The sequence below is a fragment of the Mustela erminea genome, chromosome 14, assembly GCF_009829155.1.
Source record: "Mustela erminea isolate mMusErm1 chromosome 14, mMusErm1.Pri, whole genome shotgun sequence".
NCBI classification, from domain to species: Eukaryota; Metazoa; Chordata; class Mammalia; order Carnivora; family Mustelidae; genus Mustela; species Mustela erminea.
In genome coordinates, this window is record NC_045627.1 from 70,021,519 (window position 1) to 70,049,509 (window position 27,991).

Below are 27,991 nucleotides of genomic sequence, written 5' to 3' on the forward strand. Positions count from 1 at the left end.
TTATAAAAGAAAAGGCAATGTTTCTTTCTTCCTCTTTCCCTCTCTCTAATAATGAAGCCACATCAAGACAGATCAGAACCCTACTCAGCTTCTCGAAAAGAAGATCATCTAAGAAAGGTTCTCTTACTGTCTTTCTGGTTCATTTTCCCCTCCACTGTTTTAGGACCCTGGGTGTACGAAAAATCAAACTTTGCCATTTATGCTGCTGTTCTTGGCTGGGTTTTGGAGCAATCAGCAAGGTTTCTAGAATAAACAAATAGCCACACACACAACGTATACGCACATAAGCACGGGCACGCGCGCGTGCACACACACACACACACACTAATCAGAACACTCAGTTGCTAAGATTCCAGCCAGATGGATGAAAATAAATAGTGTATGGTCATTACAATTCCCAAACTAATAATTTCGAGTATGGTGTAAAATGAGTGATTGCTAAGAGAGAAGGGGAGGAAGGGCTCCCTCAGCTTAAGCAAATTAATTAATTAAAGGGTTAAGACTGATTGGTTAGAAAATCATCAGGAAAGGTCACTCTTAACAGAGTCATTATGCTTAGAGTAAACAGTTACCAGCTTACCCTGCAAAATAAGTGGCAGGGCTGCTGTATATTTGAATACAAATTATTTGCAGAACCCTCTGCAAGGATGCCTCATTTTGCACTGGGAATATGCAGAAGCTGACACGTGGGGGGTTATGCATGTATGTGGACGTGTGCACATCTCATTGTAAATCACTGTCTTTGTATTAAAGAGACTGGCCAGCTCACAGGCATGGCATCTAGAGAAGAGGGCTCTACCTATGTGCCAAGTGCTTAGATCAGGCGTGTCTTGTTTTCTGTGTTTTGTTGTTGTTGTTTGTTTTTTAAGAATCTGGAAGGACATGGTTGTTCTCAGAGAAATTAGGACTCTCTTTTTGTTTTGTTTTGTTTTTTAATGGCACCATTAGTCGGGAAAGTTCCCAAAGTGAAATTTCTATCAAAAGTTTAGGAAGCCTAGTGTCCTAATACTGGCCATGACCTCCACAACTCATATCTGCTCAAAGCCTTAGCAACCAAAGACAGCCATGAAGGAATGTGTCTTTCAAAGACTGATAATCTCCGCAGATTTCAACAGAGCTTTGCAATCTGAATTTCCTAGAGTTGAAGAATGGTAAAACTGGTCCTGTGGCTTATGAATGCAGATACCGTGTCCTTAGGATCTCCACAAATTATAGGGTATGATTCTGGAAAAGCCACATGTTGTGGGGTAGGGTCCTGGGAACATTAATATTGACTGTCTGATTTCTTTCCTAATTCTAAGAAGGCCTTATCCTTATCCTGCCCTTTGTCTCCTGGCGGACTCTGAAGGCTCAATAGTATTTGGGAGGAGGTTTCACCTAGAAAATTCCAGAAATGTCCTTTTGGATCATTATTCATTCATTCAGTTGGTCATTTAATTTTAATGAGCCGACTTCATGTGGCGGGCACTCTGGTGGGCGAGGGACACACAAAGCCACGTTGTTCTACCATCAAAGGGTTTACAGTAGGAGCAAGACAGAACAAGTGACAAAATATATTCAATGGGATGAAGCTCAAAGCAGCTGCAAGTACAGGGTCTCAGAACTCATCAGGGAGACGATGGAAGGAGGCAGGGGAATGCTTGGTAATAAAGGCAGAAAACTCGGCTTCACCATGCTGGACTCCAGCGTGAAGTTCTTTCGCTGAAAGCTGGCATTCTCCCCAAGTGCACAAATACAGATGTTTGCTTGTTTCTAACTCCTGAACCGGAGAGCCACCAGCTCAGAGCCATCATCACGGGACAGCCTCCTGCAGTTCTCATGGATCATGCCTTATGAATAATGGAAACTTTCAAGAATGATTTTGGTTTAAGATCAGGGATAAGCCCTTTTTGTGGGGCTGTGTATGTCAGCACTCTGCCCTGGTAAATTACCTGCAGACAGCATAGTCTATCAAAATGAGCACACCACTGTTCATTTTTTCCTGCCTGCCATGCTGTTTATTAACTGCCATCCATTATTTTAAAAACATTTCTGGAATCAAAGGTAAGAGTAAAGAGAGAAACAAAAGGGTGATAAGAGATAAATGCACTGAAAATCAAGAATGCACATGCCAGTGAGATAGGACAAAATTCGGGGTGGGGGGTTGGAATGGAGATTTTCCAGAAGAACAGGAATAGTCACAGGTTTGCACCATTCCAGGAGGCTCAAGATATACAGGGTTTCGGGACACTGACAGAGTCTGGGGGTGTTCTCATGGGGAAATGATATGTCAACAGACCAGCTGACCATCTGATCTCCCATCTCTGGAGCAGTCCCATTATGAGAATTTTTGTCCACCCCCATGTTCACTTAAAAAGCATGCTATATTAATATACTTGACAAGTGTATTATTATTTTTGAGAAGTGTGTGACATTTTTTGAAATACTTGGAGATATCCTAAGGTTTTTAAAAACAGAGCACAAATCACTGCCCTGAGTAAAAATGACTTCCCATGTGGCTGCTGATAGCTCCCCTGATACCATTCATTTGGCATCTAATCACCCTTCCTTGAAGCACCTCACAGCACTCCCATCTTCCTGTGTTATTACTGGCAACCCGAGTTGCTATTTTACTTTGCAACTGAGTGACAAGGCAAAGGTCTATGTTGCTGCCTTAGAGCGATAGCAATCTTTTCCCCTAGTCCTCACCACATGTGGGTGCATACCTTCTCCTGCATGACTTACATTAGCTTTTTAAAGAAAATGACACATTGGTGGGACTCAGGATCTAAAGAGGAAGAAAATGTTAACCATCCAAGAAAAACAAAGCAACATAGTTTCGAAGAATCCAGACAAGCTTTGCTCTAAGAACATCCTCATCACACATCCAGGAAGAGCCTGTGTGCTCTGTTATCCACAGAATCCGAAGTACCTTCCAGGTGAGCGTTCCCCCCCTTGAGTAGCAATGGCAATATTTAGCTGGTCTGTGCCAAAGCAGCTGAGAAGCAAACACTTAAATAGGAATTAGCCTCCAATTCAAACCCCTTTCCCAGTGCTGCCTCCTCATTTCATAATGTTATGGAGCAATTACCAAGAGTTGCGATTCCGAAACCAGTCTGAGACCCAGGCCTTCGCAATTTACAACCTATCAGTGATCTTTGTCAACATTAATTTTCTCCATCCTGATTTACGTGTTTCCTTTCACCTACAAAAGGATCTAAGTTTATGATTTACATGGAGAGCACGACTGTGTTTCAGGACTAGATGCAAAAAAGATTACGTTCTTAATGTGGATGATAAATTTGCATCCTTGTTAAAGTAGAATATTTTAGCCATGACAAATGGCTAGACGGGAGAACATGCTCACTGAAACTTGGATGCCCAGAAATAAATAATTGGCAACATTAGCAAGCAGCCCAGTCATGCAAACCCCAGGAAAACAATGGATCAAGAGTTCATTGATTCTGTGTGTCTCTCACACATTAAAATCACTTGGGTAGCTTTTAAACTACCTATGTCCCAGAGATTCTGATTCGATAAATGTTGGGTGGGACCACCCACATATTTTTGAAAAGCTCCCCAGGATTAAAAGCCACTATGAAATATACTTAGCATATTGCCAGGCATATGATCAATAAAATAGAAGCTAAAATAAAATCAGTGATTAATTCACTGATTCATTAGAGACATACTTATGAAGTACTCACTATGACAGGCATTGTTCTCTGCTCCAGGGCTATAAGGCAAAAAATAGAAAAAAAAAAAAAATTTGCAAACTAAACACTTATTCTCAAGGAGACCAGTATCTAGTGAATTACAATGACACTTAGTTGCCTCTGGGGTGCCCCCTGCCGTGTTGACAGAAACGCAAAGGTCTAAGTTCTCCCTGTTCTAGCATCTAACTACGGATACCTGCGTCATCCACAGTGCACTTTACAACGAAGAACATGGGGACCATCATGGTATCTGGTTCCCAGACATTTCTAGCAAACTTAACGAAGGAAATCATTTAAAATATCCTCATTTCACAAATTTACAAAACCGAGACCCACAGAGGCTTTTCAGTAGATGATAGCTCGCTTTGTCCTCTCTTTTCTTTTATAATCAGTAGATCTGAGTTTTAGTTGTTTTTACCTTTTAAAGCTTAAAATGTACCAGACAAGTTCTTAAAAATGTTTATGTACTCTTCATAGAACCTGATTGATGGAATTATTATTATAACCAATAGATTATGGAAATCAAAGGTCAAAGATATAAGGTGATTTAGGCAAGGTAATTCTTTGTTCTCTATCATTTTAACTTGGGATATATATATTGTTTTAATTAGTGGACATAAAACCAGGTTACTACCTGCCAAAACCAGAGTGAGTTTGTCGGCCTCTGTCTACCTCCAATCAGCTAGTAAGGAGCTACGATGGAGACATTTAAGGGGGACAAAGAAATCCTAGAGAAAGGTTACTAATTTTCTCATCATCAGTCCAAAATATATGAAGACCTGTGCTTTGAACAAGGCAGCTGTTTGCAGCAACAATTTTCAGAAATACAGAATGCCAAAGCTATACTGAAAAACAGTGTATATTTGATGTGGGAAGCAAAGGCAGAAGAAAAATTATTAAATTTCCTTATTACCTACAGCCCATTGACAAGTCCTTGAAACAGGCCGAGTGACATTCCTCTAGGGACTCAGAAACCTGGATGTTGATACTTTGCTAAGGGCAACAAGCAATCTTAGTCCAACCCCCAGGATCCTGTAAATCTACTTGAACATATAAAAATTCCCTTGGAAACCTCCTTTATGTCTAACCTGCAAGATACCTGTTGGAAATCACCTCCCCCCTCAGCATATGACTCACTGATCTACATTTGAAGGATCTCACGACTCAGGTTTTACTAGACAGTAATAAATGACCTTCTTCCAACAATGGTCAGCCTCCTCAAGGTCCTGGTAACCTTGATTCCAAAATTCCTTGGAGACTTACACTATCCCTAACGCCCTCCCAACTTGAAAGTATATAATGACCCACTCCTCACGACCCTAGTGCCGCTCTTTCTGCCCAGGGATCCTGTCCCTGTGCTTTAGTAAAACTACAATTTTGCATCAAAGATGATTCGGGAATTCTTTCTTGGCCCTTGGCTTCAAACCCTAAAATCTTTCCTCCATCACATCTAATACATATGTTCCTTTTCATAAATGTGGAGCCTGGAACTCTATGAAATAAAATGATTTGGCTAAGATCACATAATTAGTGGCAGTGCTAAGATGAGAACACAGGATGTATTCATACCAACTTTCAAATACACAAAGGACATGCTATTTATTTTTCATAAGGCTCACTAAACTACTGATCTAACAGATTAAATATTTTGATGTATCTGCAGAAGTTTGAGGAAAATCTAAGGAGATAACGCTTATTCAATTTTCTAAAAAATGCTCTGAAACTTAAGAATGAAATTCAAAGACCGGTTGCTTGTAAACTCAGCTCTTTTGTTTTTGGGGCTTTTTTCCTTTTCTTTCTTTCTTTATCCCCCACCACCCCCCCCCCCGGATTTTTGGTTTGTTTTTAAGCTCTGTTCTTTGGAATACATACAATCACCATCTGATTGGACCACACTGGAAAGTTAACTTTCTTTTCTACCTCCTAAAAATCTGAAAAAGTGATCTTTGCAGTATGATGCAAGAAGGTAACGACTCTTAAATGCAGATTCACTGCTGAAAATCTCACCTCTCTTCTTTAACTTTCAACTTGACTCCAAATCATCAGCTGAGACAGGGCACTTTGCCAAGCCCTCTCCTTCCTATGTCCACTTGGGTCATGAGTGGTATCTTGTATCACAGTTGCACGATTTTTAGTCTGAGCAAAACAACAGACTGCTACTAACTCACAACCCCAGGATCCTATGCCCAGAAAAGAGCACAAAACTGGGATGAAATTCAGTGAGTCCGTGGCAGGAGCCCACATTTGGTGAGCCAGTCTGAGAACAGGCTTTCTCTTAGTCCCAGTGCAACTTTCAGTTGCTTGAAAACATCTTCAGCCATTCAGAAAAGAACAAAGTATGAAAACACTACTGAAAGAGGGAACTTCCATTTAATGAGTCCTACTACGCATCTGGAGCTTCAAAGACATTTTTCCTCACAGCAAACTAACATGAGACAAACTTAAAGGGAAGAGGTTTTCATGGACATTGGAAAGCCAGACGCAGAGCTATTGTTCAAGGATTTAGTTAACCCCGATTTCCACCATAGATCAGATGTGGCCTTGATGATGACAGGTTTGGCATCAGCTCTGGAGGAAAATGAAAACTTAAAAGGCAGTACCAAGTGTAAAGACTATTCTTGAATATACTGTAAGCCTCAACTCCAAAAGCATCTTGGAAAATCAAAATACTGGACTTCACAGATATGGCAGCAGACGACCCTTCAGAGAGAAAATCACCAACAGTTCTTGGGGACCACCCTGTTATGGATAAATCTCTGTCCTTGGTTAAATGCAATTAAAAACTCAATCTAACCTGAAATTAGCATATGTGTATTCTCTGAGGGAAATGAGGACCCACGAGGGTTAACTATACATCTCGACTCTATCTTCTCCAGGAGGATAAAGAATCCATAAGAAAGGAAGGGTAGCATTACTTCCAGTGGGTACAGAACTATCGGGTGACAGAAAGTGTCAAATCAATGAAGAAAGCTGGCCCAGCAACTAGAGGTGAGAGGAACCAAAATCCACACTCTAAATCTGCTCTAGTCTACGAGGCCTATTTCAGGGCTTATCACACCCCACATCCATCAGCTTGATGTTTGCCGCAATAAACTAGACTGGTACCTGCACCTTGACCTTTGCCCAACTACAGTGGGTCCTTGGAGTAAGAGAAATTGCTCTAAGTTTCAGTCTGGATATACCCTGCAGAGTCGTGTCTGGAAAAGATGAGGTGCGCAGATGAGTTAGTACCCAGGAGCAAAGGTGGCAAACTGATGTACCCCAGGCTGCGATGCAGGCTAGCCAAGCTATGCTAACCAGGACGGTCATGGAGGCAGCATTCTTAGCTGACCCAAGACCGGACAGTAGCCGACTTCAGTAGCTACTCCCCTCCCTGCCCCAAATGTCTCGTGGTGATTGGGAAAACGACTGTATCATGTTGGTTTCAGACAAGCCAATGAGTAAGCAAGAAGGCCCTTCTGAGTAAGAGTCTTCCAGGTTTGTAGATACTCTAAAATGGACCCAAATTAAAAAAAAAAAAATGTGATAGATACAGGTAGAGTCCACAGAATCATATATCATCTCAGCATGGAGAGCATCAGCCTCTGCAGAGCTGCCAAGAAGGGGAAATTAGAGGCCAGACCTCTATCAAGAATGCAGCAGTAACTAGAATTACTTGATGTCAGCAAAACTCTGATCGCTAAGGCTACTACAGGCTGCGACGCACTGTCGCCTGGTAAAAGTACAGTCTCCATCGTATAACATTCATTGCAGTTTTGAAGGGACAGGTTGCTGGGTGTTGGGATTGCTTTCTGCAGCCCAACGAGAGGAAATGTCTCGTGCGGTGTAGAAGAAGAGGGTGGTTTAAATTCTGATGCTCCTTTGAGGTCAGAACTGATAGATTCCCAACTGAGAGAAGGCAAAAATGAATCAAGAAGGTGTGATCTAGGAAGTTGGGAAAGGACAATATAAGTGAGAAAACAAATTTTGCAGTAAATACTAATCAAGTTCTAAGGTTCTCAGATGAAAAAAATCTCCTTGCCCCACCAAAAAGGAAAAATCTATGCATTGACTTATTATAGGCATGGTTAATCCAAGTCCCCAATTATTTCCAAGCATATGGAATAATGCATAATGCAGCAAGTATAAATTTCCCAATTCATGTGGTTTAGAGTTGGGGCTGGAAGAAGACAGACTTTCGTCGAGTCATCCTATTTCTTCCAAACTCAAAGGGTTAAAGCTAAGTTCACAGTGGCCTGATTCCATGTTCTTATTTGAAAGGGGTAAAGAAGCAGGACACTCAAAGATAAATTCTTTTCAAAAAGCTCTTTTAAGTCCTGGTCCCCAGAAATGCTGGCAGAAATAAATATACATTTTTTAAAAGAAAAAAAAAAAGGTCTTGTGCCTTTCATGAATTGATTGCATCTCCTGCTTCTGCAAGCTAAGAAGTCATAATCCTCTGCAATCACAGATTGTTTGAAGCCAATAAACCAAAGGTGATGACCTTGCTAATACATCCCGGCGGGAGGAAGAAATAAAGCCTTGCTGAGGAATAAGTCTTCAGCACACCATTTCCCTTTGGAAACAGAACGGAACCGAAAGTGCCCCAGCTTGAGTTATGGAGGAGCAGTATTTCGGAAACCTCACCTGGAAATAGAGGAAGGCTTTTCTAAAGTTCTGCAGTGAAGGCTGCTTTCACCCTCCGGTGCAAAGACACATTGGGCAAGCCCCTGCCGCTGGATACCAGCTTCCTTGACATGCACAGTCCCCCTCCCCTGGCCTCTGCTCGTGGGGAGCCTGCTCTGTCGTGACCGTCCCGTGTTCTTCCACCTAAAGTTGATTCTCTGATGACAGCAGAGCACGCAGAGCTCAGGATCAGGAATTCAAATGGGACCAACATATGTTTGTTTTTCAACAACCCTCCAATGCTAACAGAAGGAAATGCAGCCAGGAGACAAAAATGGGAGTAAATTTATCGTCCCTTCACTATCACACCAGCTTCTGACCCTCACGGAAGCATCGCTACAGACCTGCAGCATGACAGTGTCAGTCTACGTGCTGAAATCAAATTAATATTTGTCCCCTCCTTCGTGTGCCGTGGCAATAAATTACAGCAAGAACTGACAGTTGGGTTCAATGACAGAGGGTAGTTAACCTTTGATTACCTGTGCTATACAGTATGGGGTCAAGCTTTACATCTATTAAGTCCACAGGTGACATAGATAATTAAAAAATATATATATTTCCCCAATATATTCGGCCCCATGCTCCTTTTTACTGAACACATACCATAGGCCAAAAACTGTGCTTGGTCTTGGGGATACAAAAGAGAATAAGATAACAGGCAATCTTCAAAACATTCCCAGTAAGGAGAGTAAATATAGAGAAAGTACTTATAATTCAAAGTAACACATTCAAACAGGAACACATGTAGAATAGTAAGAGTTAACACATGAGCAGCAGTTTATTCTCTGTATGGAAGCGGGTGGTCAGGGAAGAGAGAATCCCTGTGGGGGTCAAAGCCTGGGCCCTACATCCAGAATGCCTGGATTCAGATGTCTTCTCTACAGCTTAATACCCTTGTGACTCTGTACAAATGTCCTCATCTATAAAATGGGTATAATAACAGGGTTAACAATAAACTCATAGAGTTATTAGATGAATTAATTTAGTTCATATGTATAAAAGTCCCTTATAGAAGTTCCTGGCACACAGTAAATAGCCACTATAAATGGCTATCATTAGTCTTTATTAGATAAATCAAATACAGGAGAAAAAATATTTCAAGCAAAGACAACCACAGAAGTATAAAATCCAATGTTTTTGTTTGTTTTGCCTAATTTACTATTACACATTTAACATACTTGTCACCCTAATTCTATGAGCTAAGTGCTATTATGACTCCTTTTTTTTCTGATGAAGAAACGGAGCAGAGAGATTAAGAAAGCCCACCACCGTCTCAGAGCTAGTAAGTGGACAGATCCTGGGTTCTTGTCTAGGCAAGTCAACATCCAAGCCCAAGTGCTGACCTGTTTAGGGACTGGTCTTCCACGAGCACTTGCGGTCTGGCAGAACCTATAAGCACTTGACCATGGCAGGAGCATATAATGATCTTCCTTCACCAGAATCCTAGGAAGTGGAGTGATCAAACTCAAGGAATATGGTTATCCAAGAGGAGAGGGATAGGAGAAGCCGAAGGCAACATCAATTTAGAATCCAGAAAATTTAGTTCTCAAAACTGGACTTTTAAATATAAAAGGAGCAAATCACTGGCACAGGCTCCCAAGCACACTATGGGAAGAAAGCAAAAGGAGACCAAAAGAAACTTAACATCACTTCAATGTGACATCTGAGCTGGTCTCTGTCTCTGTCTTTTTTCTCTCTCTCAAGAAAGGTGTGCCAGTGACTACCAGATGAGGTTAATACACAAGCCTCGGTCTTGGAGGTAAGAGCTGCCTAGAGAAAACCTACCATAACCAGCTCAGAGGAGGCACTCAGCGTTCGCTCAGGATGTGGAGGTTAGTTGTCACTCACGAGTACCTAGGAACGTGGGGGACCTGACGAGCAGGTCCAGCCATTCTGCACACATGCAGAAAACCAACAGCTCCTTCTCCTACAGAGCTGAGTGGTTTTCTTAACAATGGCTTTAATAAAGGCTTTTCTGATAAACTCCACCTGTTCCGACCAGTTCCTTTTCACAAAATCCCCTGGGGGGCTAGATATGTACTAAGTTTAATATTATTAAAAGTCATACTCCTCTGGATATTATTTCTTAAGTGCTCTGTAGGCTTTTAAACACACTTGGATTGAGGGTCCTGCTGTTCGACCATTTGTCCTCTCCCAACCCCCAGCTTCACCTTCTCCTCTATATAGTATGGACCCCCTCATCTACCACCGCGACTTCCTGGGCTCCCTCACCCTGCTGTCCTTGTTCCACACCTCTCAGGAACGACATAACCAACCACCTTCTTGAGTCTGATGTAGGGTTCACTGCAGTGAAAGCTCAGCCGTGCTCACCCCAGTCTGCAGCAGCACCGGGGGTCTAAGCATGCCCCGCACCGCATCCGCTGGCCCCTGGGCCCTCCTGCCTCCTCGGCAGCCCTTCCACATTGTTGACCCTCAAGTCTGTTTCTCATGACCCCCTAAATCCAAGTGTCAGGAACTTCCTCAACTCTTGGGCTCCCAAGAAAGCTGATCCGTGTGTGCGCCACTCCGGCTTCCTTGCTTGGTGGAAGAAACGCTCCCCCTGTGCTCACCCCTCAGCCCATCCTGATTTACCCTGGTGGATCATCCCCCAATCAAGCTTCCAATGCTGATTATTTCTGCCACTCAACCTTCTGCCAACTGGATTCACTCTGAGGTTTGCTCACATTTTCAACATCTTCCCACTGATTTACCCCCCATAAAACATGGTCAGGGTTGCCCTCTCTTCAAGAAAGGAAGATACTCCTTTATGACCTCTTTATGGAAAATCATGTGTCTTCCTTTCTTTCCCTTCACAGCTTCTTCCTTGGAAGAGCGGTTTCCCTAAGCTTTGCTCATTCACACATTGTAGGTGCTCAGTAGACATCAGTAAAGCAGGTGTGTGCAGTCCAAGGTCTCACCTCCACCGGACTATCCAAGACACCGGCAGGAAAGTCACTCTAGAAATGTCTCTTCCCCTCACCTTCTCACGCATCCAACTGGTCCTGTTCATTTTTACTTTAAAAGATCTACTGGAATCACCATCTATGAAATCCCATACTCCCATTTTTTCCTGCCTGCCCACCAAAAGTCAGCTCCTTTTCATCCCTTACTTTACGGATTACTGTTCTCATGGTCACCAGTCTTGCTCTTTTCCAACTAAATCCTCAACACAATACCATGGTAATTTTTTTCCCCTAAAATTCACATTTTGTCAAGTCTTTCTCTTGCTCTAAACTTTCAATGATGCATTATGTCCTCTGGGATAAATGTCAGAATACCTAGCATAGATGAATTTGAACTGGTCCATTTCTATTTTTGCAAAATCATCTCCAAATACTCCATCCATGCACAGACTATACTGTGATCGTCTGTAATCTCCTTAATATGCTGTGTCATCAGCAGGTAAAAATGCCTGGAATTCAGTCAACACTCAATAAATAAATAATCAGCCTCTTTTACTGGCCTGATTCCTACTTGTTTATCAAGAGTTAGGGGGGCACCTGGGTGGCTCAGTCAAGAGTCTCTCCCTCTCCCTCTGCCTCTCCCCTCTGCTCTCTCTTTGTTTCTCAAACAAATAAAATCTTTAAAAGAAAAAGTCAGATCAGGTAACCTTTTGTCCAGGAAGCTTTCCTTTCCCCAACCGAGAGCACGTTATGATGCCTCTATTATGGTCCTTGATACGTGAATCTCATGTATTTATCTGTCTCTCCCACCAGACCGTGAGTTGTTTAAGGGTGAAAAATCAGATTTTTTTTAAAAAGCTTTATTTATTTAATTGACAGAGAGGGAGAGAGGGAATGCAAGCAGGGGAAGTGGGAGAGGGAGAAGCAGTCTCCCCACTGAGCAGGGAGCCCCGTGCGGGGCTGGATCCCAGGACCCTGGAATCATGACCTGAGCCGAAGGCAGATGTTTAATGACTAAACCACCCAGGTGTCCCTGACCATCAGATCTTATTCATATCGGGATTCACACCTTTTAGCATGATTCCAGGTTGTGCCTATTTATACATTCAGTTAATCTGACACATCTGACTTAAATGGCAATGTGCCAGCCACTTTTCTGAGCATTTGCCACAGAACAGACAGTAAAATAGACAAAGTCTCTGCCCTCAGGGGGCTTATATTCTAGCGGTGGGCATCAGACAACAGACAAGGAATAAAATCATTTCAGATCGCCGCATTACACTGAATGAAATGCACAAAGAACTGTGGTAGACAAAAACAAGGGCCTTCTTTTAAATATGGTGGATATAAACAGCTTTTTAGAAATGAGGTGGTAATCAGGCTGAGATCTGAAATATGAGTGAGTTGTGCTGACTGAATACTGAGACTGTATGTTGCTATACATGATAATTAAACTGTGCATCTTCTGAACTTCATTGTGCCCAGTATAGAGTTCTATACTCAAAGACCGTGTAATAAAATGGGAATTAACAGTCTAAATACTTCCTGAATCTTTAACTAGGTTTGGTATTGCAATGGGAGTTGCTCTGTTTCCTCTAGGAAAATTTTGTTTCCTGGGCTCATGTTGATAAAGTTATGAGAACATCAGGGCAATGGGTCCTTTCATGTGTTATCTCGTCCATTACTGCGCTAAAAAGAGAAACGGAGAACTCGGCAGAGAGCCAACCACTGAGCACAGAGGGGCAGCACGAGGCCCGACCCTCACAGAGATCGCAGGAAGCGGGGCAGAGTCTGCAGGAAGATCCTTGTAGAAATGGCCTTCATGTGCGTATTCAAGAAGATTGTGTCAGAACTGAGGGGGCTAAGAAGCATTCATGGTCCTCTATGGACATAACTAGTCCCCAAACTTGAACTGAGGCTCTTCCCACTCGGCACTGACTGTGTTCCCACTCCTTGACTGACTGTGATGGCCTTTCACAAGATCATGGAGCACGGGGTTCCTAACAGTAGCTCCTACATGGAGGGAATGAGGTTAAAAATTTAGGACAGAAACAAGTATAAGGCATGGGCCCGGTTTTCAGAAACCCCAAACCCTTTCTTAGTATACAACTTCTAAGCAAAAAAACATGTAATGATATTTTATATGTGCTAAGTTCTATTTTAGGTGCCAAACAAACAAAAATAACTAAGACACGGTCACAGTCTTTGAGTTTCCAGGCCAGTATGGAAATAGAGGAGCACGGACAATAGCTCAAGCGTAACTATGCGCTGCCTTTACCACGCTTCTGCAATCACCCACCGGGCATCTGCCCTTCACTAGATTTGCTAGCGTTTGGAGGGAAGAAACAATTTCTTACTTGGACCTTTTTCCCCCAGTGTCTGCCTAGCACAGTGCCTGGCACAGTACAGGGGACTGGTTGATGTTTGTTAAGCTGAACCAAATAAATATGTATCTGGTAACCATCCTAAGTCAAAGATACACAATGTGCTACAGGATTAATGAGGAAGGAACAATTTACTTTAGCTTCAGGCGGCGGGGGCCGGGGCAGGGAGGCAGGTGGGAACAGAAGTTTTGCAGAGACACAGAGCAATAAACATATGAAAAAATGTTCAGCATCCCCAGTGGTCAGAGAGAAACCCATTAAACCACACGGAGATCAACATACCATTGTCACTGAAAGGACTAGCAAAATTTTCAACTGAATTAAATTTAAATTCAAATTTTAAATTCAATTTTTAAGTTGAACATTCCCAGTGGTGATGAAGTCATTGGGAAATATAAATTTATTATTGCTTGTGGGTGTGAATTGTTTCAATCTTTTAAAAAAGTCATCTCAGGGGCACCTGGGTGACTCAGTGGGTTAGGCCTCTGCCTTCGGCTCAGGTCATGATTTCAGGGTCCTGGGATCAGGTCCCACATCAGGCTCTCTGCTCAGTAGGGAGCCTGCTTCCTCCTCTCTCTCTCTCTCTCTCTCTCTCTCTCTCTGCCTCTCTGCCTACTTGTGATCTCTCTCTGTCAAATAAACAAATAAACTCTTTAAAAAAAAATAAAAAGTCATCTCAGCTACCCATGTATATATATGTATATATTTAGGATACCACAGTAACGGCAAAAAAATTACCACAACGTAAGGACGTGATTATAAATATATGTAGTAGCAAATATTGTGGACATGAGCTCAAGATCCACTGGAAAGGTGATGGGGAGGCAGCAGGGCACAGGCGTTAAGGAGGATCAATTCAGAAGCCACTTCCGGGCTGCAGGATGCTGGGCAAGGTACTCAGCTTTCCAAGCCTCGCTCCTCTCATGCAAACCCAGGATACTAGTCGTGCCTGTTCTGTAGGTTGATAGGAAGGTAAAAAGCACTGAGGACACTGCGTGGCACGCATGAAGCACGACTTACGTTAGGATGCCCCTGTTTAACTCCACATATGTATCCATATGACCTGATACCGATCAACCTGACTCCGTCTTTTTAACGTATTTATCTGGACAGACACCCAAGACTCATTGTTAAGTGAAACAAACATGTTATCAGAGCGCTGCAAATAGTTACTCCTATTTTCTTAAACAAACAAAAAAGTGATGCTGACATATATACCTCTCTGTTGGTCTTTTTGAGTTAGGGCATAATGATATGGAGAGAATCACCAAAGACTCTTAGCGTCAGCGACCTCAGGAAAGCTAGATCTGTGTGGGAAGAGACTATTAACATTTTTACTTGTCTCTGCTCTGCATTGTTTGGCTCACTATAATGAGCATATATTACATTTTTCAATTAAAAAAATTGCAATATGGTTTAATACGATAGTCTTTTAACTCCAGGAGCAAACAGGCAACTCCATGTGACACAAATATGAGAAAGAAAGTAAGACTTAGAGAAAGCTCAAAACAATCCAGAATCCAGAATCCAACACTCGTCCTGGTCCTGCTGGGGAGCTTGGCTCTCTCCTTGAGGCCCCTGGAAAGGCACTCAACATCTGCATGCACAGGGCTGAGTAACATCATCAGAGCTGTGTGACAGGAAGCGTCCTCCCGTGGGGAAATTACCATACTGTAGCTGGATTCTTTTTTCTTTTTTTTTTTAAGGTGGGTATCCCTATTTTTTATATTCTTATTTTTGCAGATGACTAAAAACTGGGTTTTGTAGCAAAGCACCCTTCAAAGCAGGGACTACCGACCTGTCCCAAGTGGCCCTTGGCTCTTCCCCCGCATAAGGAGCAGGAAGGCAAGCCATGCCCAGCTCATGCGCAGCCACCACAGGGCTGGTACTCACAGACTTGGGTCAGCTTCTGTCAGCCTAAACCACAGGCGCTCTCCAGGGAGCACCGTCCGCAGCCGACCCCACACAGATGCTGCCTGTAGGCACTCTGCGCCATTCTCTCCACAAAGACTCCACTGGGAAGCATCTCTTGCTAACTGCTGTGTGTAACACCCAAGAAGATAACAAAGTGGCTCCTGGGACGGACGAGGAGCCAGGCCCGGCTCCCAAGCTGGAATCAGACAGAATGCCTGACCATGCTCCCTACCTTAACCACACGCTCCGTGTCCCCAGAAAGCAGGTATGACTCCTAAAATACCTAATTGGAAGATGTATTGGGATGCTTGCTTGTGCTCCAGCTGAATCTGGAATGGTGCCCCGGATCTGAAGAGAAGTCCCCACATCAGCCAGGCTCTGGGACACACGCACTGCAGGCTCCTGTCCCTTTAAGAGCATCCTTCCTGCTCCTTCCAGAATTGCCTAGAGCTTTCTCACCAGCTAAGCCTCTTCCAGCAAAGCGCTGATTACCCCCGGCACACAGGGAAAAAGATGAATATATTTCTTCTCAGAGATACTGTATCTAGATTTTGACATTTTATTTATCTCAACCTTTACGCTTATCTTGCTCCAATATGGTAAAACCAGCAGCTCTGCAGAATCTCAAAGCTTAATCCACTGTAATGTGGAGAAGATTCCGAGGTGTAGTTAATTGTTCTGCGTCAGATCATCCCCCTTTCCTCTCAGTGGGACTCCCCGAGTGCACAACAACACTACACAAAACAAAATCAACAACTTGCTCCAAGATTAAGGTGTAATCAATGACAAGGCCAAGTGGGAGCCGAAGCTCATCAATTTGGTGCAGCAGCATCTTACCCCGTCATCCGGGGCTGGCTGGTCCAACGAGGTGCAAAGCTCTAGGACATCACTCCAAGGTCAGGTGCCTCTTGGCCTTGCTCCTGTTCTGAGACTCCATGGCACTTGCCACTTGACCGCGACTCACTGTTCAGTGGGAGGAACTTGGAAAGAATAAGCGCTCCATTGCGAACTGCTTGTGTCTCTTTGTTGGACAAGAAGCCCTTTTCCTGTTGCCCACTATTTTTCTGGAATAGTAATAAGCTGCTCAGAATGTCACAGTCCTTTAAAAACTCATTTATTTCATAGATTTATGATTAAAATTTTGTTTGCTTATTTGCTTAGGTACGGAAAGAGTCACCAGAAGGCAGAGGGGACTCCAGAAGACAGGTAAGCGGTAAAATGATTGAAGTTTATTAACTAACACCCCGAACGTATATGGCCTATTATTTACTAATTGTATGACCCCGAGCACACCATAAAAATGAAGTAGGAGGATGCAATACTCCATGCGTGGCACTTCATTCCATGCCTGGCACATAGTGACCGCCCAATAAAAGTTCCTTTTTATTATTGTTGTCGTTATCACCGTTATCACCAGCATCACTGCCATTATCATTAAACCAGAAAGGTGCCGGGTTTAAGGATTTAAAATCTAGTTGAGGAGAGAATATATACACATGAGCAAAAAGAACCAACGCTTCTCTCGTGTCTTTATTACAACATGTAAGGTTATAGGACACTTTGTTTACGTCAGATTGATCTCTTTCTGGGATTTGGCAGCTCTGGGTGGCTGCCCAAGTACCCGATCCAATAGGATCACAGACGGCAGGTTCCGTACAAGTACATTTAACTCTCATTTGAACTGTCCACACAGACCTCTGACCCCCTCTAGACAATGAACACCTGAAGGACAGACAGAGCTTACGTACTCTTGATCTAAGTTCTCTTGATCACGTACTCTTGATCACGTTCCCCTCCCTGGACCAGAACAATCTAAGACCTATAGGAGTTAATCAATACATCTTTGTTGAATAAATGAATAAGAAAGAATAGGAAATTTAAGTATTCACGGGTCTGTCCAAAAACAGAGGCTTCCTGGGCATCGTCCATGGGCTAAGTCCCGTGCTCTGTGCTAGGGATGTAATGCGAAGACCTAAAATCCGGCTTGTTCCCAGGAGGCCCCCAATTTCAAGCACTAAGACTAGGGGAATCTGTGTAGCTCAGCTGGTTGAGCGTCTGCCTGCCTTCTGCTTGGGTCATGGTCCCAGGGTCCTGGGATCGAGCCCCACACTGGGCTCCTTGCTCCGCAGGGAACCTGCTTCTCCCTCTCCTTCACACTCATGCTCTCTCTCGCTAGCTCTCTCTCTCGCTAGCTCTCTCTCTCTCAAATAAATAAAATCTTAAAAAAAAAAAAAAAACTGACGTAGGAGAAAACGAGTCCACAGCTGGCACTAGTTTACTTCAAGCAGGCCTAACCCAGACCTCTCTCTCTCCTCTCCCATATTAACACCCCAAAGAGATTCCCTAAAGATCAAACATGGTCATTGTGAGCGACCATAAGTGTAAGCCCTATCAAAGCATTTATTTATTTTTTTTAAAGAGTCTATTTATTTATTTGACAGACAGAGATCACAAGTAGGCAGAGAGCCAGGCAGAGAGGGAGGAAGCAGACTCCCTGCTGAGCAGAGAGCCCGATGCGGGGCTTGATCCCAGGACCCTGAGATCATGACCTGAGCTGAAGGCAGAGGCTTTAACCCACTGAGCCACCCAGGTGCCCTATCGAAGCATTTATAAAGTATTCTAAATATTTTTCTTTTCTCCTTCCCTCTTTTCTTTCATAAATCATATATTCATTAAGGCATGGGTTCTTCTATCAAAGTATTAAACCGATAGTTCTAACGGTATAGAGCACCCATGGTAGTTGTTTGCCACAAATGAGACCTGTAACACGGGGCAGACATGGTAAATGACTACCGTGGACAGATCAAAAAAGTAAACATACGCGGTTGTATTATATGTGTATAGGTGTGTATCTATAAGCAGGCGTATTTATGTGTGCATATGTGTATGTATATATCCTCCATTGAAACTGACCCGAAGATGGAAGGGTCACAGATGATTCCTGCCACTTCTCAAAGCTCAAGCCCAAGGAGACTGCTCCTTCAGAAGAAAGGCCCGGTATTTCTGGAGTGTGATGTCATTTTCATTTTATTAACTCCCCCCACCCCCTGCCTTGAAATGAGAGAAAAACATCCTCCCTAGGCTGGAGCATGGGTCACAGTGCCCCGTGAGAGGGAAAGGAGCACGGTGAACTTGACTTTCAGCAGTCTAGGGCAAGCTGCTCCTCCTGTCCCTGGGGCCTGCCCTTCCCACTGACTTATGGCTGCTAATAGCCTCTGTCCCACTGAGACAGGATTGCATATCTTTTAATTTTCCAATATGCCAACTACACTTTATACAGCAGATGCACTGCAGAATAAAAGCTGGCTTTTACCTTCATGTATGTACATACATTAGAGATATCTATCAAGGAAACATAAGCTAGTCTGATGAAGGGGTCCTGAATTTAAACAACAGAGCCAGTGTCAGGCCTTAATGCTTTAAAGAATTGCACTCTTGGAGGCTCCTACCAAACCTCCCACACCTTAATTTAGTTCCATCATTTCCTTGGAACCGAATCTCTGCATAATTGACCTTCTGGCTTGGGGCAGAGTTCAATAATCTGGACACCTCATACCGGATTCTATCCTTCTCTTCAGTCTGCTGGGGTTTTCCTAAAGCACACAACAATTTATTCGGGGTTTCCTGTACAGAGTGTGAAGCCTACTGGAAAACAGCCGTCAGGTTAAAAGAAAAGTTAGCAAACAATCCTTTTGTGGGGTAGATTCCTTTGGCCTGTAACCCATGACCCTCCTCTGTGTGACAACGGCATTGCCCTACAGGGACAGGCCCTGAAATCCAACTGCTCTTATGAAAAGCAAGGTCAATCCCTCCCACCCCGCATCACTGTTCAGTGTAGGAGGGATGGAGCCTTGGCACAAAGGGCAGATTGGACTCTTTCTCTGTAGACATCAGCCCTGACCCCGAGAACCAGCAACCAGGCTTTTCTGGTCATGTTAACTGATAGGGGATGAATCCCCCTCCCACCCCCGATCTTATGTGGAGGACAGTCACCAGCTTGTGTCTGCCCGGAGAGGACTCCCAGCTTCTGTGTTATAAGTAGAACCTCTCCCACTTCGTTTGTACACACAGTGTATGTGTTCAGGGATGGCTGATCCGAAGTGATAGCCAACATATTAAAAACATCATTGTAACTACGGCACCGACCAATGAGACTCTGGGCTAGATGCCAATCCAGTGATGACTGGATATTATCCCTGGGGTCATCTCCATCGTCTTCCTGGCTCAGGGACTGTGACAAGATTCCAGGTTTAACCAACCAAGCACCTCCTGTGCTTAAGGTTGGTTTAGGTGTGGACACATGACACAGGGTGACAAAGACCCCACCCAGCAGGATGAGACCAATAAAGCAGACATTTACCAACAAACAGAAACGGAAGAACATAGAGTCCCTCAGAACAAAAGGAGAGAAGAGAGGGCTGGATTTCTGAGGACATTCCCGACCCCAGTTTCAGCCCAGCTGCACATGGGTGCTGGCGTTCGATGAGTTAGTCTGATCCTAGGGGATCAACAGCTTTCGTCTGAAGAATTCATTGTACACACTCTGTGTGTGAGACAATACAGTGTGAAGCCCAGAGATGAAGACATGCACGCGAGTGTGTGCACACCTGTGTGCTAGTGAGCTGCGGGCCAGGAAGGGCCGCAGGGAAAAAGCTCTAGTGCCAGGGTGGCCAGGGACGGCTGACCCAGTGGTGCTGTAGATCCCTTCTGCAAAGACACCTCCATTCTTTGTTTCTGCTCCAACGAGCTCACATGTCAGTGAGAACTGTGGGAACCAAAATGCATAAAGACAACCCAATGACCAGTTTAGCAAAAGACCTGTGACCAAAACAAGGGGCCTATAGAGAAGTAAGGATCCGGCTTGCCTGGAGATAAACCCCAACCCACGTGTAAAGGAAACAGAAAGCAAAAGGGAAGCAGCGAGAACACAGAACCAAAAACCATCCCCCCAGGATAAAAGGGTGGGAAACAGCAGTCACAGGTGTCATGTTTAAGTAACACAGTAACCATTAGCTCACTTTATCTACATACCTCCAAAGCGAGCTCTCAGTGATGCTCCCCAGGTTATAGTCATAGAGCTTTGTCAAAATGAGAATCACCTGAAGGCAAAAGAAGAAATCATGGTTAGTCTCAAACAATTACAATCTCATAGAACTGAAATGGCCCAAGGGAGGACTTAGGATTCCTTTAATGGGTGCTTAACATAATTGAATGAATTGTTACAGCATCACTTATACCGACTGGGGTAGGGTTTTCCAGGGCCTTCCTTTAAACTGCTCAGGCCTGATTCCCTCCCCAACTTTCTCCCTCTGTCCTCCAGTGAGAGTTACCTGCCCATCCAGGCATTCTTTACCCTGGTGGCCTGAAGGCTTTCAGGGAAGGCTAGCAGACCTGTCAAACAGACACCCTGCAAGAGAGCCCCTGGGCAGATGGTGGGGAGAACGTTAGGTCCCTGATACAGGTCCCAGTCCTAGTAGCTGTACCACACTGGGAAGGTTGTTTCGCTTCTCTGAACCTCAGTGTTCCCATCTATTAAGAGGGTGAGCAGTAATGCCATTACCCAGAAAGGCTTGCGGTGAGGAGTTAAAATAGGTAATAAATGCTAATGATTCTTCAATCTGCATGGGGTTCTTCAATGTCAATTCCTTCCCTTTCTTCTCCTTTATAGGACTAGCTTTAACCATTTCTTCTGATTGTCCAGTTCCTGGAAAACCACCGGATGGAATCTAGCCTTCCACACGGGGTCAGCAAGAGCTGACAGGATCATATTTATGTTTTATGGGGTCCTGAAGCGTACAGAATTTGGGGAACGCTCCGTAAAGAAAAGAATATAAACATACAAACTCAAACTTAAAAAGGCGTTTTGGGACACCAACGCGTCAGCTCCATTAGCTTCACGGCAAACCCTCCTCTGACTTGAACCCACGGCGGCTCGCGGCGTCACTCAGAGACTCCAACTACTCAGCTCTTTCTTTCAGAATTCATCACTCACTGGACATTTGTTAGGAACCCAGGATTTCGCCGGATGCCCGAGGAGAGCACCAGTACAGATGAGGCCTGGTAGTCCGTGGTCCAGTTAGGACAGGAGGAGCTCACCAAACACAACCTGGGTGGACAGAGAGAGGATCTACCTCTCCTCAGTCCCTCCGACCCTCACAGCCATCACGGCTGCTTCCTCCGGCATCCGCGGCGATGACCAGGGCCCCCCAGTACCCAGAACGCACAAGCCCCAGGACACATGGGAGAACCCACAGAGCAGTGTGCTCCCGCCCAGTGACTCCTCACCCCCCATGCACTCTTCTTACGTAAGGACGAGAACTGAATAGGTCTGCTGTTTTCTGTCAAGGTTTATATTTCTCTCCCGATTCCCACAATCGAGAACATTTGGCCCAGTCCTGTTGTTTTCCCACTCAGCAGAAACATGTTGACATCGATTTCCAGGATTTTCCCTGAAGGCCAAGGGATCGGTTCTAGTCACAGTGAGCACAGAACATTCTAACCTTGAAATCCAAGGCAGCAAGCTGCCAAGGAGTACTCAATCCTTCCAGGTTCCACTCTGCTCGCACAGGCCTTGATTTACCGAAGGCACGAGCATGCGTGAGCAGATTCCCAACACCTCCTTCCCAGCAAGCAAACCAGAACTCCACTACCTCAGGCCTGTTCCAAGTTCAAGGGAATGAAGAGCTGCGGTGACCCAGACAGGCAGAGCTCTGCGGAGCGCTGCTCTCGACCGCCCTTCTCCTGAACCACCACGTAGGCTTCCTGCAAGGACCTGCTCTGAACTTGCTTCTTTAGCAAAACGTGAGCATGTGGGAGGTACTGGGCACCCTATAGGTCTATCAGATGGTTCACCTGTGGTGGGGGCATATGCTTAAGAGGTCTGCGTGCCAATTAAGTCACTCTGAGTGCTAAATTTCAATCACCGCCATCCCAGGAACGCTGATCGGCAGCAGCAGGGTGGCTGTTTGTTGGAAGACACAGAGTCGCCACTCCGCCTCCGTATGATTTTGCCAAATAGTCCTAGAGATCCCCACCAAGAAAATGGGGGTGTGGGCATAGAGCATTTCTCGGTAGTTGCTCTCTTGATACAATACGGCGGTAAACTAAATAATGAAGTTCAGCGGGGCCCAGCCTGCGCCTCACACCCATCTGATGGTGGAATTCAGACGAGCCCCAGAGAAGGAACGTTTTAACCCAGCAGGTAATGGTGTGGAGAACACACACACACACACACACACACACACACACACACACACACACACAACCTGTTTAAGCAATTCTTAGGCAGGGCGGCAGGGAGGTAAAATCCACTCCCTGACTCCTCTTGAGGGGCTAGGAAAACGAAAATGCCACTGATACACTCAGGCAGTTTATCAATACTGCGCCAGAAGAGGCATCCTTTCTGGCATTCCAAAGTATATCTGCTTGAATCAATCTGATCTTTTTGATTCGAGAACGTGAGCAAGAAAGAAGGGAGACCTGCTAACCTTCAGTTATGTCTCCAATCGATTCCTTGCAATCTCTCTCCTCCTTGTTTTTCCTTTCTCTGTGGGCATAATTTACCTCCATACTCCTGCATTGTGATGCCTCATTGTATCAGATCTGGTTTGTTGTTCCTTTATTGTCCCGTCCTGGTTAATTAGCCATACTAGTTAATAGAATCAGTACCTGTTAAAGGGCCCACAACCCAAACTACAAGTATTAGATGAGGAAAAGGGGAGAAGGCAATTGCCTGCCTACTCTGGTCCCCATGTCTACTAATTTTGCATATTTTTCAAACTTAAAAAAAAAAATCAGTGAAACTTTTTCATCAAGTGAAATGTTATATGTACTTAAAAATATATGGACAGTAATTTATTTTTACTCATTCGGTAAACAGTTTTCATGTATAGATTTAATTCTATGAGCCCAACTGCATAGAATTTAATTATGAATCCAATCAATGAGAGCAAGGCTGTTTTGATGCATACACACGCAAAATGGAATACTCATCAGCATCTCATTTCTTTCTCTATCTTGTTTTCATTATATAGTACCAAAATATCCCTGATTCATAACCGCAAGTGATGACCATACGGCAATAGCTTTTTTAGGTTCCTTTTAAATTTCTTAGGATACTTTCTTTAAATAGCTATAATCCAACTATCGATGGCTTAACCACCTCTACCTGTATGAGCCAGGATCTCAGCACCCAGTCATCTGTGGGATGATGTGCAGTGGTTCGGCCAGGGATTCCCCACCATGGCTAGGGGCCACAGCACCATGGGCCGCCATACCCTTGTTTCGTTGTGGCTCCTTCCTGCCATATCCACTGCTTACAAAGCTACTGGGGGAACATCACTTGGTCTGTATGTATAAAGAGCATGTTGAAGTCAACCTACCAAGCTGTTATTTTCTAACCATCCATCCCTTAGAAGGTGAGAGAGTGCCAGAAAACAGTGTTGGGATCTGTGCAGGTTCTTCAAGGACGTGATCATGGGCTTCTTCCCTAGGACTGAGCTAAACTGACACTATCTGGGCTCACACCAAACTACTGTGCCTTCTCCCAGAGTCTTCCAAAGCTCCTACCAAATAATTCCACCAATTCACCAACCCCAGCCTCTCACCCACCCTCCTATACGTAGACACGAAGAAACTATCACATTAAAAAAATACATGCAGTATATATACACATGCACATATACACAATGCATTTGTGTCTATGTGGGATGTTGTTGGGCCATTAAAAAAAAAAAATTCTGCCATTTGTATCAATATGGATGAAACTGGAGGGCATTCTGCCAGGTGAAATAAGCCAGATAGAGAAAAATAAATACTATATGGTATCACTTATATGCAGAATATAAAACAAACAAAAACTGATTTTATAGAGACAGAATATAATGGGGATTGTTAGGGGTTCGGAGGGAGGAGGAAATGGGGAGACACAGGTCAAAGATAACCTTTTAGTTATAAGAAGTTCTGGTGTCCATCAGGGTGACATAATTCATAATATAATATTGTCCATTTGAGAGTTACTGAGAGTAGATCTTAAGCATTGATACCAAAAAGGGAATAAAACAAAAAAACACAAAACAAACATCAAGAGAAAGAGAGAGTTAACTATGAAAGGTGATGGAAGCGTTAATTATCTCTGCCTTAGCAATCATTACATGATGCATATGTATATCAAAGCACCACACTGAGTACTTTAAATCTATACAATTATATTTGTCAATTATTCCTCAATAAATTTGGAGGGGGCGGGAAGCAACCATCACAATGGACCCTGGGGGGGGGAAATGTCCGTCCACCTCCCCCTCATCTAACCCCAACTTCTGTCTTCACTGGGTTACAAGACAAAAGCATTCATGGAGATAAACAGAGACACTGCTATGCCAATGGCTATTCACAGGGTTCTCTTGTGAAACCGTAAAAGGCAGCCAGAAATATTCTGTTGTAGCAAAACATCAGGACAAGCCTTTTTGCCAGCTGTGCATCGGACTGTCTTATGGCAGCAACCTAACTTTACAGGTGGGCAGTCTCCATTATGCCCAGTATTGGGGTGTATAGCCCTTTGAATGTGACAAGCATGTTTTCTTTAACCAACATAAAAATGTAATTTAGAAATGAAACCCCAAACACTTAAGGAACCCCTATAAGACCCTCCTGGTAACCTGGTTCAACACAATATCTTTTTGAAAACATCGGTATTAATAACTAGACCAATATTTATGCCACACTTCCCAAGTAGAAGGATAGGAATTCTCCATTTCTTTTCCTATGGAAGGAACATAGTGCACTGACACTTTCCTTTGCTAACTTTCGACAATGAATCCCAGGGCAAGGGGGTTGGGAGACTGGTGGGCATCAGTGTATCTCCTAGTCCCCCAACTCCCTGAGGAGGATGCATGTATTTCCCCATAAGTGTTTTCTCCTAATTCTTCACCTTAGGAGTAGCAACCGGGCTACTGAGAATCTTTCTTGAAGGAGCTTGCTTGGCAAGCTTACTATTCTTCTTAAATAATGCATTTAGGTTAGGATAGCTGTAGGAGAACTTATGGATATTTAGACGGATTTCAGTTCTACCAGCACCCTTGATCTGGCCACTGAACTTCACCTTACCTCATCTTTTCTGGGAAGTCTTAGAAAAGCAAGACATGTCCCTTTTCTGCCCTTGGGTCCAACTGCAGAAACAGATTCTAATCCCAAGGCAAACAAAAGTGTGTCCTTGGGCTCCTTGACAGTGAGCAATCTGGACTAAAAGATCCTAAAGTTTCTTTTACTCCTGAAGATCTATAGTTCTAAATCCAGAACAATGTAGATGGTGACACAGTGTGCTAGTCTATAAAACAAGGCATTTTCTTTTGTATTTCTTTAAGCTATTAGTGATTCAGGGCTGGCCTGGGCAAGTGTTTTTGTCATTGTAACACGTGGGGAGACCGCACAGAACTCATCCATGCTAACAGTCATAACTCTACCTACCTGGGGTGTGGCACAGTCTGGCTTGGATGAACAATGAATGGCAAAACCACACTGAAGATGCCAGTGGGTTGGTTGAGGGCTAAAGCTATCTACCTCCATCCTTTTCCCACAACTACCATCATGCCCTGCTGTTTCTTCATTGCCCTGTCTCCAGTGGCCTCCTCTCTACTTGCCAGACACCAGTGGCTGGATATTTTTAAAACTGTGGACAGAAGTGATATGGGGTCAAAAATTATAAGATTTGAAGAGATCTAGAACAATCTTTCAGAGGACTAAAGAACTAGATACAACATAAGAGGAGCGTTCAATAGCCAGGAATTTTTGTTGTTGTTTTGGGTTGTTTTCTTTGCACTCCAGTTTTAGGGAAAAGAAGCAAACTTACAACAGTGGTTTTCCTAAAAATATGCATACTCCAGATTGTGTCTTTGGCTCAGAAAGCATTTATTCAACTTTCTAACTTAAGAAGAAGTTCTCATTCCTTTGAGCAGCCATGAATTCTTTAAGAATCTGATCTAATAAAATCTATGAGCATAAAACAATGACTATAACTTTAATGATATCACTGATCTCCTGAATCCTAGGGGGGTCATGAATCCAAGAATAAGAACCTTCTCTAATTCCCAGAAAATGAGAACTTTCTTCAGAAGAAAGAACATTCAGCTCTAAAATTCTATACACTGAATTCAATAAATATTTATTAAGCTTTCTTAAGAGGCAAGGATAAAAATAAAAATAAAAATAATAATAATAATAATAATAATAATAAACCACTATGTGCTGTGAGGACACAAAGGGAGAATTAGACTCGTACGAGGCCCTGGAAGCTCACAGTCAAGTAGAGGGGCAGAGCTGTACACAGATGGTTATACTAAGGAAGACAAAGGTTTGCAGCAAGAGGACAGTGTTTAAATCTCTTAGAAAGCATGCGAGAAAAGTATAATCAGGTATAGATCCTTACAAAAGAAGACAGTCAAGACAAATCCTAGAAGACGTGTGTGATTCTGATGGTCAAGAGAAGCTACAGAGCTGGTAGCTCTGTAAGGGCTCCCTTATCGGGGAAGGGGGCAGGAGGGTACGAGTCCAGAGGTGTGAAAGCTCGCAGAGCAGTCAGAAGACAGCAAGTCCCTGGGAGACACAGAGTATCAGAAGACACAGATACGTTAGGCTCTATTGTGGATGCCTTAAATATAGGATGGCAGTGTGCTCCACCAAAACATACAAATAAACAAGCAAACAAACAAAGGCTTTGGAATCAGGAGACCAGACATTTGAGTCTTGGTTTAGCCACCTGTTAGAAAGAAACAGAACACTAAAAATCACTTAAATAATGAAACACAGTTCCTCTCCAAAAGCGTTCCTGCTTAGTGCTGTGCATCTTCCTGTTTGCAAGGTGGTCCTAACACTTCCTGTACCACGTGCAGACACAGCTACACTCACAAAGAAAAGAAGGACTTCTACTGTACATCTATTCTTTTGCTGTTAAATTAGAAAAGAAACTCTCCCCAAAGCCCTTCCAGCAAAATCTCTATAGTCTCAACGACCAGTCTTGAGCCACATGCCCACATCACACGGCTTAAATGAAAGTTGGGAAAACGCGGAGGACAGAGGTCTGGAGGAGGACTTGGTGTTTCCTATGGTAAGAGATGGGCTGGGGGCACCTGGGTGGCTCAGTGGGTTAGGCCTCTGCTTTCGGCTCGGGTCGTGATCTCAGGGTCCTGGGATCGAGCCCCGCATCGGGCTCTCTGCTTAGCGGGGAGCCTGCTTCCCCCTCTCTCTCTCTGCCTGCCTCTCTGCCTACCTGTGATCTTTCTCTCTGTCAAATAAACAAAAAATCTTAAAAAAAAAAAAAAAGAGAGATGGGCTGTGCCAGTCAAGAAATAGAGGGTAGTGGCTGCTGAGTAGCAATGAGTAGTGTCTGCCACTGCGTGACCTCAAATAAATGACTTAAATACTGAAAAGACTTATT

At 43.8% G+C, this 27,991-nt stretch overlaps 1 protein-coding gene across 5 annotated transcripts in view; it reads right to left on the minus strand.

Moving 5' to 3' along the window:
* The window catches only part of SORCS1 (sortilin related VPS10 domain containing receptor 1), a 507,304-nt gene that overhangs the window by 299,562 nt on the left and 179,751 nt on the right, over positions 1-27,991 (minus strand). For all 5 annotated transcript variants that reach the window (XM_032312692.1, XM_032312691.1, XM_032312688.1 and 2 more), the window contains exon 2: positions 20,593-20,660. In XM_032312692.1, coding sequence (XP_032168583.1) covers positions 20,593-20,660 — 68 coding nt within the window. The remainder of the gene's footprint in view (positions 1-20,592; positions 20,661-27,991) is intronic.